Source organism: Typopeltis vanoorti, chromosome 15 (assembly GCF_054136105.1).
Source record: "Typopeltis vanoorti isolate ZY-2024b chromosome 15, IOZ_Tvanoo_1.0, whole genome shotgun sequence".
Classification (NCBI taxonomy): domain Eukaryota; kingdom Metazoa; phylum Arthropoda; class Arachnida; order Uropygi; family Thelyphonidae; genus Typopeltis; species Typopeltis vanoorti.
The window spans coordinates 66333000-66349132 of record NC_143563.1 but is presented as its reverse complement, the minus strand read 5'-3'; the positions used below and the strand labels follow the sequence as shown (position 1 = coordinate 66349132).

The 16133-nt window shown below is 31.9% G+C and overlaps 1 protein-coding gene across 1 annotated transcript in view; it reads left to right on the top strand.

Moving 5' to 3' along the window:
* Nucleotides 1-16133, top strand: part of Mcm6 (minichromosome maintenance 6) — a 168193-nt gene that overhangs the window by 69167 nt on the left and 82893 nt on the right. Inside the window, exons 8-9 of the mRNA XM_090405865.1 lie at nucleotides 5037-5187; nucleotides 14667-14808. Coding sequence (XP_090261991.1) covers nucleotides 5037-5187; nucleotides 14667-14808 — 293 coding nt within the window. The remainder of the gene's footprint in view (nucleotides 1-5036; nucleotides 5188-14666; nucleotides 14809-16133) is intronic.

Genomic DNA, 16133 nt, shown 5'->3' with positions numbered 1-16133 from the left:
GATGATTGTGTTTTGGATATGGAGAATGCCTGGAGAAGACTGTTTACTTGAGTGTGTGTTGTCTTAACAGTGACTTAACAAGTCACTGATTTGAAGAGGGTAACATTTGAACTTTGCACTGTCCAGCATGTATCCCAACCTAAATGAGACAGAACAGATGTAGGATTGAACTAGAACCCCGATGTCTGGCCTGGATAGCTTGTCTTCATTAATGGAGTTTTTACTGCTTTAAAAGAGTTATGGTAGTGTGATGCACACCACTTTCTAGAAATTAGTAAAAGAAAACTCAAGATGCACTAAAGCAGTTATTATTGCCAATAGCAGGACAATGTTATTAATTTCTGTGAGTAATAAAGACATATTTGTTTATATTTGCATGTCCTGTGACTTGGTAAGACACTGTACATAGTGGTGTGCATCATGGTTTGATTTCTGCATATTGAGGATATTACATCCAGAAATTCATTGGCAGAAGTTTACCATGGAATTAGGTTTGGTTTTGGTGTAATGCCACCCTATCAACTGCTCATGAGTAGTTTCATCATGACTTTATGTGAATCTCTTCCACTTTATGCAAATTTACAACCCACTAAAGGGTGTAAACTTGTCATGCATTTAGTGAGGCATGGGCTGAGGATTAAATAATCTGAAGCTCTGTTCTATATACCAAACAACCTACTTTTCCAAGTCACTTCAGGCCTCCAGTAAGCAGGTTGGTAGTGGTCTCCTACTATTTGATAAAAATTGTCTACCACCTAAATTTGGAATAAAATAAGGATTTGAATCCATATTTTCAGGCTATTATGGTTAATTTTCATCAGTGAATTTCATCTCCCAGTGTAATACCAACACCCTGCTTACTAGAAGGCCAGAAATAGATAAAAGTGTTTGATTTGTCTGCAGAATAGGATTGGCTTTCAGGTTTATTTTTTATTCTCTTCTTTCCCTTTACTTCATAAGTATGGCATCTTGGGCTAGTTATCCCCACACCTGTGGCATTTATTGATTCATTGCTTATCTCAGTCAATGGGATATGAGGGTTTGAATTCCACTATGGGCATGTATATTGTGAATATCTTTAGATTAGATGGTTAATGATTGCCTAGTTTGAGGTCCTAGGACCTTTCTGGATTCATCACCAAGAAAGATCTTTGCTGATTGGACTTTAATAGTAAATGTAATTCATTGTAGTAAATTTTTGGGCTTTTGTTTGCAATATGAGATTGAAAACAGTATTTGTACTCCAGAGATTTCATTCAGAACTTTTAATTAGTTTGTGACAGTATACAAATTAGCAATAACGAAGTGTACCTTGGATCATGTTTCAGTAACTAATATTTATTGATACATTTCAGTTTTCATGTAGTTTGGATAACTGTCACGTAAATGTGAAATTCCACTTTACAAAATGAAATGTTCTCAGTAGCCAAGAGTATGGTGTGAGAATAATTAGTTAATTAATTAAAAGAAACACGTATTAACCACAGTGAAAATTATTTAATTGTAAATATTTCATCCTAAGTATCTTAGGACATCATCACAGTAGTTTAAAACAATACTAGGAATAACATACAGTTAGGATTGGCTTTCAGGTTTATTTTTTATTCTCCTCTTTCCCTTTACTTCATAAGTATGGCATCTTGGGTTAGTTATCCCCATACAAGTAACCTCAATGTAAATATTGTTTATATTGGGAAATATAAACACTTCAGAAAGTTCTGAAGCCCTACTACACAGACCAAACTTAAACAGCAACGACGTTCTTACTATTCCTAAAGTATGGGAAATTGTCATACAAAATTGTGTTAAATAATTTTTTTTTTTTTTTTTTTTTTTTTTTTTTTTTTTTTGTAACACGTTATGCACGTTTAATGAGATTCTATTGTAATCATGCGCCCTAACTGTATGTTATTCCTATTATTGTTTTAAACTACTGTACTGATGATGTCCTAAGATACTTAGGACGAAATATTTACAATTAAATAATTTTCATTGTGGTTAATACGTGTGTTTCTTTTAATTATAATCGCACCACAGGTTTCGTTATTTAAAAAAAAAAAAAAATTAGTTAATTATTGTTTGATGCTGTTGTTACATTTTGTACAAAAAATTTATGAAGCCGTTCAGTGATAATTCTGAGTTTTTCAAAAATTCAAAAACTAAATACACTGGTTGCATTCAGTGGATTTAGTGTCATGAGACATTTGTATGTTTTGTTTGATCTGGTGCAAGAAGAAAGCTGGAAGTCATTTTCCTTGAAAATTTCTACTACTTTCACCTGAGATTAGTTTTGTTTGTGGGGGGATGGCCTTTGCGTGATTTTGGGATCACTTCCATAGTTATTTTTTTATCATAAATGTACTGAAAATAGCGTCTTGATAATAAATGAATAAATATTAAATTCTGTTGACTCTTTCATCCATTATTCCTTGATTAGGAATGTGAGTTTATTGTTTGATGGTTACTGGCACTTCAGTGCTTTGTGTCTTATGCAGCTTTCAGATAAAAATCCATTTTGCAGTTCTCCTTTCTTTTTGGGTTACACGGTGATCAGCATTCGTTTTAAAAATTTTTATGGAATTTACAACCGTGTTAAAAAACTTTTTTATTATCCCGACGTTTCAATCTTCACATCAAGATCATCATCTGGAGCGCACATAAGTATACAGAACAAGCTGAGTTACATCATTAACTGTAAGCTAGAGAAACAATGATTTGATCACATGTTATTCTACTGGCGTGACCTCTGGTGAATAAAATAAAATAAAAAAATATATAAAATAAAATAAAATAAAATAAAAATTTTTTACATCAAGCTAAATTCTATTTTTACAATGACAGGAATAAACATTCTTTTAGATGGTTTTCTTTCAGAAACAATTGGTGTCCTATTTTTACTATTACAATTCTTATTTTTTATTTACAATACTGGATTTTCTACAGTCCTGTTTATAGTTGTTCTTGGTGAGGAAGGTCGAATATATACCTTCCATATGTTTGGGATTTTTAAACCATCATTGTTGTTCAAATTGGGGTGGTTTGCTGATAATCTCGCAGGCTTCCTTGAATTTCCGTTCATACCATGTTTTAGTGTGATGTAGACAGCTGGTGGTTTTCCAGTCAATTCTGTGTAAGGTATTCAGGGCATGATCAGAAAGGCCAGCTTCACCATAATTATTATATTTAATGTCTCGTTTATGTTCTTTTTGTCTAATAGGAATAGTGCATCCTGTTTCTCATATATATGGTATGTTGCAAGTACAATAAATCCGCTATACTCCAGGGTGAGCTAGTGGAGGGAGTGGGTCTTTGGATGAGTTGAGTAAGTTTTTTAATTTTGCAGGAGGTTTAAAAGTGGCTTTGAGGTTGTACTTTTGTAGTACTCTGTTTATTTTGTCTGATATTCCTTTAATGTAGGGAATGGTTATAGTTTTACTGTAGTCTGGTTTGTCTTTGTTTTTTATTGTGGTTTTGTAGAGAATTTTGTTTATAGTATTTTGGCTGTATCCGTTTTTTTGTAGGTTATTACTGATAATTTTAAACTCGTCTTTCAGTGCCTGTTCACTGGAACAAATTGTCTGAGCTCTGTTTTTAGCGTGTTGATGACACCTAGTTTTTGTGTTGGGTGGTGGTAGGAGTTTATGTGTATATATTGTCCTGTATGTGTCGGTTTTCGGTAAACAGTGAAGGAAAGATTGCCCGAGGGAAGACGTGTGACAAGTGTATCTAGAAACCGAAGTGCGTTGTGTTTTTCAATTGTGAACTGTATGCGTTTGTGTTGTTTGTTTAGGTGGCTAAGGAATACTGTAATACTAAAAATAGGACACCAATTGTTTCTGAAAGAAAACCATCTAAAAGAATGTTTATTCCTGTCATTGTAAAAATAGAATTTAGCTTGATGTAAAAATTTTTTATTTTATTTTATAATTTTTTTTTTTATTCACCAGAGGTCACGCCAGTAGAATAACATGTGATCAAATCATTGTTTCTCTAGCTTACAGTTAATGATGTAACTCAGCTTGTTCTGTATACTTATGTACGCTCCAGATGATGATCTTGATGTGAAGATCGAAACGTCGGGATAATAAAAAAGTTTTTTAACACGGTTGTAAATTCCATAAAAATTTTTAAAATGAAAGCATTTTGCAGTTCTGTTTCATTGTTTTTAGAAATCAGCATTCAAGATGTTTTTACCTTTTTTTTGACCCAGTTTTCAGTATTGCAAAACATCTATTTATATTATTCTGATTGAGAATGGATTTTTATGATATTTATATTGAGGTTACTTGATACAATTTGATGCCAAATTTACTTTTTGTCAATTTTATCTACAGGACTGTTACACACAGTCTTGCATAATTATGATGATAATGGCATCATGCTCTGCCAGTTGAAGCTTTTATTGCATATATTGAGATTTATGGTATTATATAGTTGAATTCAATTGCTATAGAAGTAAACATTGCCATTTGTTACATCAGTGATTGTTATAATAAAGACTTTTAATTCTATGGAAAATATTTGTATCAACTGTATTTCTAGTTTGTTTGCTGCTGCTCATGGTAATTTTCTAATACTTTTATATGAATCATTATTTGCAAAAAGGGGACACATCAATTTTTTTTTAGAAATGACTTGTAATCTCTAACTGCTTCTTAAATTTGAACAATACCACAGATTTCAAAGCAATAGATTACAAGGATATTAGATTCTAGAAAATTATTGAAGTCATTCAGAAATTAAAAACTATTTCAACAAATCAACTTATGCACAGTTTTTGGTTGTTTCTGTAAAGTTGGCAAAAATTGAGATGTTTCATTTTTGCAGTTAGTAATTCATATAAGCATCAATAGTTATTAGAATAAAGAATTATAATTTTATAATATGTTGCAGTATATTCTGCTCTATCATGGGCTTTAATAAATCAAAATTAAGTAACATTAATTGTTCCATTCCTGACCTAGTTTTGCAATAGTTAGAGTAGTATATTATACTTTTTTGTGATAATAGTTCTGTTTATTGATTTTTCTCTTTAGTTTGGTGGTAGGGAGCTTGAATCTGAAGACATGACAGCTGAAACATTAAAAAAACAAATGACCCCACAGGAGTGGGAAAAGATATATGAAATGAGTCAAGATAAAAACTTGTATCATAATCTTATTTCTAGCTTGTTCCCTACTGTTCATGGTAAATGTCTAATACTTATATATACACATATATAAAATTCTGCTGTTAATTTTTTATTATATACAGTGAATTTGACTATAGCAAACACATAGGTATATGAAATGAAAGTTTGTTCTAGTGGAATTTGATAGTAGTGAAGATGCTTTAAAACAGTACTACTACTGTAGGCTTTTGCTGAAACGTTTTTGGGAAGTTTGTTATAGTGAGTGAATTTTCGATAACTGCTCACATGTGGTGAAAATAAAATTATCTTTACTATTATAGATGTAGATATGTGTTGCTCTTAAAATTTTATATATATATATATTTTTTTTTTTTGACCAAGGAGAATTGAAATTTTGATAGCAACTGAAAATTTCTTTGGACTAAAAAAAAAAAAAAAAAAAAAAAAAAAAAAAAAAAAAAAAAAATCCCATGTACAGTAGAGTATAAACATTTACTTGTATATCTCATTGACCCAAAAAGGCATTGTGATTATTAATGTATGATGAACCATTTGTTTATGTAAAACAAAAGTGGATTTAGGATCCTACCACAACAGATACACTTTATTCATTATTCAGTTAGTGTTATTACCAGGGGCGGCTCGTGCATAGGCACTGTGAAACTGCAGCACCCCCAGTTTTTCTCGCTATATATAAATATATTTATTAATTTATTTATATTTGCTTGTAATATTTAATTTTATCATCAACAATCATATAGAATTCTCTTATTTTGTATAAAAAATGATAAAAGGAGGGTGAAGGACGCTACCAGCACTGTGTTTACCACAGTGTCATATTGCTACGTGCATGCAGGCATATGTAAGCCATAGTGAGATGCGAGCTATTAGTGTAATGCAGCACTGTCCGTCATGCAATTCCACTGTTGTTTATATGCAGTTTGTGCCAGTAGTAGAGTGTTCGTAGTGTTTATCATGTTTACTCCATCTCTTTAAATATTTAGACATTACAATTAAAGGATTTAATTGTAATGTCCAAAAATTGTAAATCCATTCCTTTAATTACAGTTAAAGGAATGAATTTTATTTTAAAATAATTTTGAATTATACTAAACTGTATAATTTTATCGATAATAAACAATATTTTTTCATGTTTAATTTTTTTTTTTTTTTAAATTTTTACCACAATTTTGATATTTTATCCAAACACGTATGCACCGTACTTACAATGTGTATGTATATTTCGAAAGTTGCAGCACCCCCACGATTTCAAGCCAAGAGCCGCCACTGGTTATTACTGATGGTGAATAAAATAATAAATAATAACAGTCTGTTTTGTATATGTGATTATCTGTCATATTATGGAAACAATTACAGGTAATTGTCTGTATGAATTTTCTCTTGGGTTGGTATTTTCTCTTATTTCGAAATAAGAGAAAATTATGGAACCAACTATCATGTTAGAGTAAAACTTTAGTTTAATATAAACCAAAATAAACACTCGACATTTTGATCTTCACATTAAGGTCATCATCTGGAGTATACACACATATATAAAGAAACAAGCTGTAGAACAATCTACATGGTATGCTAAAGTTACTGATCACCCATTAAAACTATTGGCCTGACCTCTGGTGTCAAAAAAAAACCTTACTTCATCAAAGCTAGAGTCCGAAATTTTGATTAACCACCCAATCTTAACAATAATGGTGGCATAAAAATCCCAAAAATTTGGATGGCACACATTTAGCTCACTTATTTTTCCAGCAAACCCTGACTTTAGGACTCTAAGCAGTTTTCAGCTTTTATTGGCCATTATCCATACTGGTTTGTTTTAATTTATATGTATACTTATATAAGTAATTATTTTGGTATGAACATGTTGCTCTCCAGCTTCATTTAATTTTAACCTAATAATAATAATAATAACAGAACTCTAGCTTTGATGTAGTAAGTTTTTTGGTTTTACACCAGAGGCCAGGCCAATAGTTTTAATGGTTAATCAGTAACTTTAGCATACCATGTAGATTGTTGTACAGCTTGTTTCTTTGTATATGTGCGTATACTCCAGATGATGACCTTAATGTGAAGGTCGAAATGTCGAGTGTTTATTTTGGTTTATATTAAATTAAAGTTTTACTCTAATGCGGTAGTTGGTTCCATAATTTTCATAATGTATTCTGATCACCGTCTAAGCATGAAGTAAAGGAAAATCATTTCTTTTTTTTAGCTTTGCAGTTATAATTTGAACTGACTTGTATGAAGCGATCCACAAGTAGAATGAACAGTAAATCATGGTTTATTCAAATTCTCAGTTGATCTGAAATTATCAGTTTTAAAATAAATTCAGTTTATTTAATTCACAGAACTAGTATTTGCAAGAGGTTGCAAATCCTAACACCTCTGTTGTTTATAGGAAAGTGGTTAAGATGAAAGTATGAACATATTCATGTTTTTTTTTCTTGGATAACTGGAATGTGGAATGAAAGAAAAGAATGAGAAGTTGGTTTAGTATATTCGAATCTGAACTATGAATGAATGGATGTTGACCAGCAGTTGCATAATGTTTTTGGCAGGCTAAGAGGAAAATGATTATAACTAGTTGCATCTTTGAAAATACTTCTAGAAAAGACAGAAACAGAACATTCCATTGGGAGAAACAGGTCATCTATTAACTGAATTATCTTCCTATGGACAGCAACAGAGCATTGCTTCAGAATTAGTGTGCCACCTAAATGTGAAAATAGTATTTTAAAGTTGACTGGATTTGAAAATTGTGCAATGTTGACAACTGCTCAGTTGAGTAGTAGCAGCAGTAGTGTTCTGAGCAGAAAAGGATACCAAGTTTTTTGGAGGATGAGCATGTGATGGGTTTGTGTGAGATAAGGTAAGGTTTGAAGTGTACACAGTGTGGCAAAAAATAAAAATAAATAAATAAAAGTAATGAGATGGAATTTAAAAGGCAGAAAAGGGTGGCGGTTTTAATGCAAGTATGACTCAGAGAGAGAGAGAGAGAGTATGGAAGTATGATCCCTGGACTTCTGTCAGTCCAATTCACTTATTTTTTTATATGAAGGTTCTTTGTGCATCATGTTAATGTCACCATCAGAATGAAAGAAGGGACAATGGATCAATATGAAGCTTTCTGTAAAGATAAGGTCTTTTTGAAACACGCAGTGTTACAAACAGCTAATAGGGATGAGGCTATGTCCTGAGCACAAACAGTTTAGGCATTTTTAAGATGGTAGAGAGGACAGTGGATGATCAAAACAACCAGCAACCTTGAATTGGTGGACAAAATGCACAGTTTACACTAAGAATGCTAGCAAACACTTGAGTTAAATAGTTAAATGTAAATAAAGAATTGATAGGGTTCATAATCACCACAGACTTGAGAAGAAAAAAAAAATTGTACAAGGTCCTATGAGGTAAAATTCATAGGATTGGTTGCTTGCACAAATTTTTGTTAAGACAGCTGGTCGTGGACCAATTAAATAGTTAAATATGACCAATTAAACTTGAGTTAAATAGTTAAATGTAAATAAAGAATTGATAGGGTTCATAATCACCACAGACTTGAGAAGAAAAAAAAATTTGTACAAGGTCCTGTGAGGTAAAATTCATAGGATTGGTTGCTTGCACAAATTTTTGTTAAGGCAGCTGGTGGTGGACCAATTGGATGATTGCCATTCTGCACTTTAGTGCAGATGGTGGTCATTGAGCTCCCCAAGATAAAAATAAATAAATAAAAATCATTTCCAGAAGTGACATATCAGAACCATGCTGATCATATTCTTCAGTCTCAAAGGGATACTTCATATGAAATTCATTCTAGAAGAAAGAACTGTCACCAGTAATTACTACTTAAACATACTGAAACATTTATTGGAATCAAACGTGACTGGTTCAGAACAGTCCAGTAGATGGCTGTTGCATAACAGTGTACTGCTTGTTCACACAATGTTCAACATGCATATATATTTCTGGCTCTCAGAGCAGTTCACATGTTCAGTCACTCTTTTACTATCCTGAATTGGTTCCAGAAGCCCTTTATTTGGTTTCCCAAGTTGAAATTGAGATTTTAAGGATATATTTTGATAATGTTCAGAAGAATTACTATAGAACTAAATGTCATACGAGCATATGAATTTTCTGAGTCTTTCCAAAGCTTGTATGAATGTCCTGTAACAATTCCCCCAAGGATTGTTTTACTGTAAGTAAGAAAATATTTCCTTATTCATATTTTGAGCTTATATGAATTGAATATCATTATTTTTAATTATTATTTTTTATTTTCTGCACTGTGTAAATCAGCTCAAAGAGAAATTTCTTTGGGGATTTGGTCATTTCCATATGAACATTTCCACAAAGTTTACTCAACTCATTTTATTTTCTACCTGAAATCTCTATAAAGTCAGAAGAGAGACTGATCCCCCCACAAACACGCACCTTAAAAATGTATGCTATTTGAAGGAAAAAAAATTGCTGATGACCATTCAGATATTTGTGATTCTTTCTATGTTTGTGTAAATATCATTTGGTAAATGATCTGCTTAACAAAGACAAGAATTTTCTTTCCAAAAATTTGTAGTTATAATTTTTTTTTTTTCTGATTTACAAACAAACAAAAAAAGTAAATGTCAGATATCTTTCTTCTTCAAAACTTTTTTTTTTTCATAACTGACATCAAATGCATGGTGCCTGTTGTAATTCACAGGTGCTACTACTAGGCATATATTTTATATGTAATTGATATAAGCATCCATGTACTGAGGAACTCAGTACAAAACTAAATGAATATCAAATTATAAAACTTTGGAACTTAGATACAGAATATTTAAAACTTTTCTTTTAATTCAAGAAGAGTAGTTATCTTCAAAAATTAAGATACGATATATTATATTAGGTGAGGCATTCCAGAAGTAATACCTGCATGTTGAAATATGTCTCTAGTCTTGTTTTGTTCCTTCATCCCTCTGTTACAATGGCATACTGTCAGTTTTATTTCTCATTTATTGTGTACACAGTGGATGAATATTTTACAAGTTTCTTGAAACATGTGGCACAGTGCATAGTAATCAAATTTTTTGATGCATGAAAGTGTGAGCACTATTGAAATTCATTACTGATTATAAGTTCTTTTGGGGCAGCAGTTGTGGATACTGTATGTCATTGGGCATCAAGAACAAGAACATATGCTTTTAAATGTCAAAATTCTTTTAAATGATTAAATGCTATGCTATGAAAACATTTAAAAACAAACATATTTAAATGTTTTCATATCATATCATTTTTAATCTTAAAAAGTAATACAATATGATGTTAACTAGTAATACAATATGATGTTAACTGTAAAATAAAAATGATGATATGTAGAATATTTAATCCTTTCAAGCATTGAATCATAAATTTAAGATGGATCATGTTGTTCACTTTAAAATAAAACCAACATCTTAACATGATCTTAAATTTTTTGTTTGTAATAACATAATTTTCTGCTTGTGGTATAATAACTAACCTGACATATGTTATGCTTTAACAATAATGTTTTGAGGTATGTAAAGTTAAGCCAGTTTTACATTTAAATTTCTGCAAAAATGATATTATATTCTGATACTCTAAGGATTCATTGGACCATAGGACCTTTCTTTAGTGTTCTGTTAAGTGACCTAACATAATCACCTTAGATTAACTCTTCTCACTCACTCCTGAATGATAATGTCAAGTCCCTTAATTTTTATCAGAGATAAAATATCTTGTTCTGAGAGTTATTCTAGTCTTTCATCAACTGTTTTATTTCTGACAACTCCCAGATTTGCACATTAAAATTAATTTAAATACCATCTATATGTTGCTTGTTTATTGTTTTGCCTAATTTCTTGCTTATTTGATATCAGTTTCTTATCTTCCTCCTCATCATACAGCTTTATTGATTCTTTTATCAATTTCCATATTTAATTTCCTTTCTTCATTGAAAATTGTACCTAAATAGCTAAATTGTTTGATTTCTTCTACAGATTCCTAATTGAGGATACTTTTGATGTGTTCCAAAAGTTCCTGTTTATTTTCATAGTTTTTGTATCTTTTTTTATTGCTACTTTTCATATAAAATTTGTTACCTCAGTTATTCAGTGTAGTTGGATTTATTTAGGAGTATAACGTCATATGCATAAAGTATAGAACTGAGTTGAATATTTCTGATTTGATATATAACTTAATGTTCAGCTTTTTCCCAAGTTTTTCTTCCACAATGAAGTATAGTTACATAAAATTTTATATGGGACACTCAAAAGGAAAATTCTGTAATTCTCATTCCCATTTTATTTCACTTTTTATAGATAGTTATTATGAGAGCTCAACTCTGATCATCTGGAATTCATCCTTCTGATCTGATCCCTGACCTGGTTGGCTGAGTGGTTATCATATCCACTCTCCAACCAAAAGGCCGTGGGTTTGAATCCCCCCCCCCCCTTGTTATTGTCTTTAGGTGGGAATGAATTTCATTGCCCAGTGTGAGATCACTTCCCTGCTTATTGAAAGCCTGAAGGTTTAAAAGTTCCATGTTTTGTCTTTAGAGCAGGGTTTCCAGACTGTAAAAAATACAACAAAAAATATATAAAGTCGATAAAAATATGAAGAAAAAATACTTAACCCACCTACTGTACAAATGTACTGTAGGTTTACAAGTAAACCTTCCTTTCATAGGTGGGAGCAACATAAAAGATCTTTTGAGTTATGCAGTGTAGCCACTGAAAAACTTATTTGGTTTAATAGCATCTAATCCTGTTATGTTTCTACATTTCAGGATTTTTGTAGTTTTTTTTTTTCCTTATCATCATTGAAATATACTCATGACAGTTTCTCTTGCATATTTGCTACCACTATTCTATCAATGAAATAAGCAGTGACTGTTCTGTCATTGCTTATTTAATATTTGTTTTAAATTAATTAATCCAGAATGTAATTATCTGCAGTTTTATGTCACCTTTATGATTTTTGATTCTTTATACATTACTATTTCCTCCATTTTTAAACTTTTTCAAGAGTTTCCAGAACATTTTGCTGCTGTAATTATATGTTTATCATCTACAGGGTGTCCCATAAGTTCTGAGATATTTCAATAATTCATAAAAATTGGTATATTAGAGTGCAGTTTGCATGAATCACAAGGAGGGGGGGGGGAGGTTTGTTTGGCCAGGAGAAAAAATTTACTTCAAATTTTTACTGATAGAGGATGCTGTGCCACATGCATCATTTACAAATACGTGCAAATGAGAGTTCTAAAAAATGCAGGGTGTACCGCTGGCAGGTCATGGTGAATGCATGTGAATTCCCAGTCATTGGGGTGAACAGGATTGTTTTTGTGAAAAGAAAAATTTGTTGTTGTGATGCTTACGCACCATGAAGGATGAAAAATATTGACGTTTATGCTATACCTGTGATTCTTGCAGCTTCCCATGCACTGCTTACACCGCTTGTTGATTGTGCCACTAAGGTATTCATTTTCGATACCACAACGCTGGTACGGGCTTCAGATAACACTGGTCTGCATGTTCGAGGGCAATCTGAAAAATTTCAAGTTTTCTTGAAATGTCATATTAGAGACTATAGTCTGGCAGGAATGATAGGATCTTGACCTTTCTTTATTCTTTTCTGCGGTCGAAACTTTCGTAAAACTTCTGCTACCGATTCCCCACTTGCGTAAGACAACTTCACTAGCAATGTCTTATCCACCAATGTAAGCATCACAGCAACAGATTTTTCTTTTCACAAAAATTATTGTTTGCCCCAATGACTGGGAATTTGCACGCATTCATTACGAGCTGTCAGCAGTACACCCTGCGTTTTATAGAACTCTCATTTACATGTATTTGCAAATGATGCAAGCGGCACAGTGCCCTCCATTGGTGAAAATTTGAAGTACATTTTTTTCTCTCCACAAAAAAAAAAAAAAATCTCCCTCCTTGCAATTCACTTTTGTGCAAACCGCGCTCTAATATACCAATTTTTCTAATTTTTATGAATTATTGAAATATCTCAAAACTTATGGGACTCCCTGTATATTCTTCTAAAGTTTTCCATTGACTTGTTCAGCCACATTTACACATAGCTTATCTTTCTTACATTTTTCTATATATTTTTTTAGCACATGCTGACATACTTGCCAGGAACTTGGCATATGATTTCTTCTCTTTCATGATTGCCTTGCAGACACCTACACCACTTGTTTCCCTGGCTGAATCAGTGTATGTTCATATTTTGCTGTTCTTGTTTTTGAGGTGTGGTTCTTGTTTTCCATCTCCACTTTGTTTTTTCAATAATATTTCTATATATCAGCTTCTAAAAGTTGCTAGACTTCATTCTTTTTAAAATTTTATTTATTTATTTTTAGCCTACTCAAAACTAGATGGTGATAACTTCTTATTTCAAATCTGAATGTTAGATTATGGGATTAGTAATGACTAGTCCATATCCTGAACAGAAATAAAACAAGTAGTTACCATTCTTATTAGCTCTGCTGTTTTCTCCAAATTTTCACAAAACATTTCTAAATTATCTGGATTAATTTCCTAAGCTGTTATTTACTCTCCAACTAGAATCAGCTCTTTCTTTGTTTCTTCTCTAATACCTTGACAAAAATTTCCCTTCTTTACTAGAACCTTCTGTAGATCTGTGAGCACAAATAAATCTCGGTGTCCAATTTCCCATTTTGAAATTTGCTCACATCACTCTATTCTACTTGAAATTGTATGCCATTCAAGAAGTTTATCTTCATATTTAGTGTTGAATACCATAGCTAATTCTTACTTTTTCTGATCACTGTTGTTTGAATATAATATCTTATGTTTATTATTTAGAAAATCCTTCTTCCTACTTATGTCTTCTTTGTTCAGTGATATCACTTATGTCAACACGGTATTTCTGTAATTCGTCTTCTGACTTTTCTCCCCCCATTATGTGGATGGTGGCTTTCTTCAATTTTTTCAGTTTCAAGTTATTCCAGTAGCTGACTTTCATTATGATGTGCTTCTCTTACAAAAGCAGTAGGGATTTTTGTTTATCTAGGTGAAACTCCAGTTTCAATGATAATTGATTATGTTATATCATTGTATTTAAGCCAGTACAAAATACAGTTTGATCAGTGAAATCCAAAATTGTTAACCTGGCCTCTGGTTATTTAGTATTCAGATGAATACCCACTAATGAGTGCACCGTGAGGACTTGTGAGGATGAACACTGCATCAAAAGCTAGGATTCATTTTCCCACATTCTTCCTTACAGGCTATGTGGATGTCTCCTCCTGGTTATCTAACTTTGACCTTTAAGCAGTCCTACTATAGAACTCTTTCTTTGGTTCATAGGAATTTGCTGTATTGGGAGTTTGAGTGTCTGTAATTTTAATTTTCAGTGTATTAGTTTGTGTTTATGGATGTATTTATTGAAATATTAATCAGAAATTGAAGGTGTTATAATCAAATTCTCATTTGAGATGACCTTTATTGATTCAGAAAATTTGACAGTAATTCATTTACAGGAAATGATGAAGTAAAAAGAGGAATTTTACTCATGCTGTTTGGTGGTGTTCCGAAAACTACTTTGGAAGGTACCACACTGAGAGGTGATATTAATGTTTGCGTTGTAGGAGATCCTAGTACTGCAAAGAGTCAGTTTTTAAAGTAAGTAAGAAATTAGAGCACTAAAAAAAGGGGGGGGAGTACAGTGAGCTTACTATAGCAAACTCAGAGGGGTTACAAGAAAAGTTTGCTATAGTGAATTTTTTTTGTAATAGCATTGTGCCTATTCCGTCATGACTTTTGTCATTTGTTATAATGGTTTGGTATAGTCATTGTCAATAATAAACTTGTTGTTAAAACTTAAGATGCTTTAATTGATGTTAATTAGTTAGCATGACTCATCTCACATTGACAAAAAAAAATGTTTTATTTATGTATACATCTCATCTTCCATCAACTTGTTACATCCGCATGCTTTTGCTGCCAAGTAATGTGGCCTTGTAGAAATCCCATTAATATTATGATAGGGATTTAATGCTTCTTGCAAAGGCTGCATATGTGTGTGGATTCTCTGACTTAGAATGAAAAACAAGTTTTTGGAGTGGGTGCAATCTTGACACCATCTGACTCACCTTCAGCTGAAAAGTTCTTATAATGATATTCACATCCCAGATGGGATTCAAACCTATGCTTTCTGGTCAAAGGACATTATTATTACCATTTGAGTTATGGAGACTTTTCATGTATATTTACTTATAAAATCATAACTTATTGAAATTGTTAGTTTTTTTTCTCTTGAAAAACTGATTACTAAGATTTTGGATTTCTAGAAATTATTTTCATATACTCTAAGATTAACAGTAAGAGAAAAGGTTTGAGCTTTATGGCAAGGAATATTCTGATTTTTTTTAATAATATTAAATCAGTAACGTAAACATTTAATTTGTCACGTTATGAGCAGGACAGTGAATAGTCAGCTATAAAGCATAAGCTTTTTACTAGTTACTAATTTTCTGTTATAAATAAAAAAATAAGACTTATAGAAATCCAAGTAATGTGGTCTTCTGTTAAATCAGGAAATAAAGTAAAATGAGTAATCTTACTAATGTGAAAGTGGAGGGGGACATAAAGCTGCCTTATTATTGTTAACAGCCGATACAATTACATAACACACATTTTATGGGCTAGAGCTAAATCAAATGACTTAGCTAACTGAATGTAGTAATGGGAGGAATAAAATAAAAAGCATCAGAGTTACAATGATGCCTATGCTTGTTACATAAACATACATTGAACTAACAGTTGAAATCAAATAATCTTTTGTTGTATACTTTCAGAGTTTACCACACATTATGGTGGTCAATCGAGCACAATTATGATTTCATGACTATTTCCAGTCAACAACCTTCTTCTGTAATTGTTATGTTATTTTTCAAGTGGCTATTTCTAAAACACTCCTAACTGCTTCTTCTCTGTATTTGCCATCT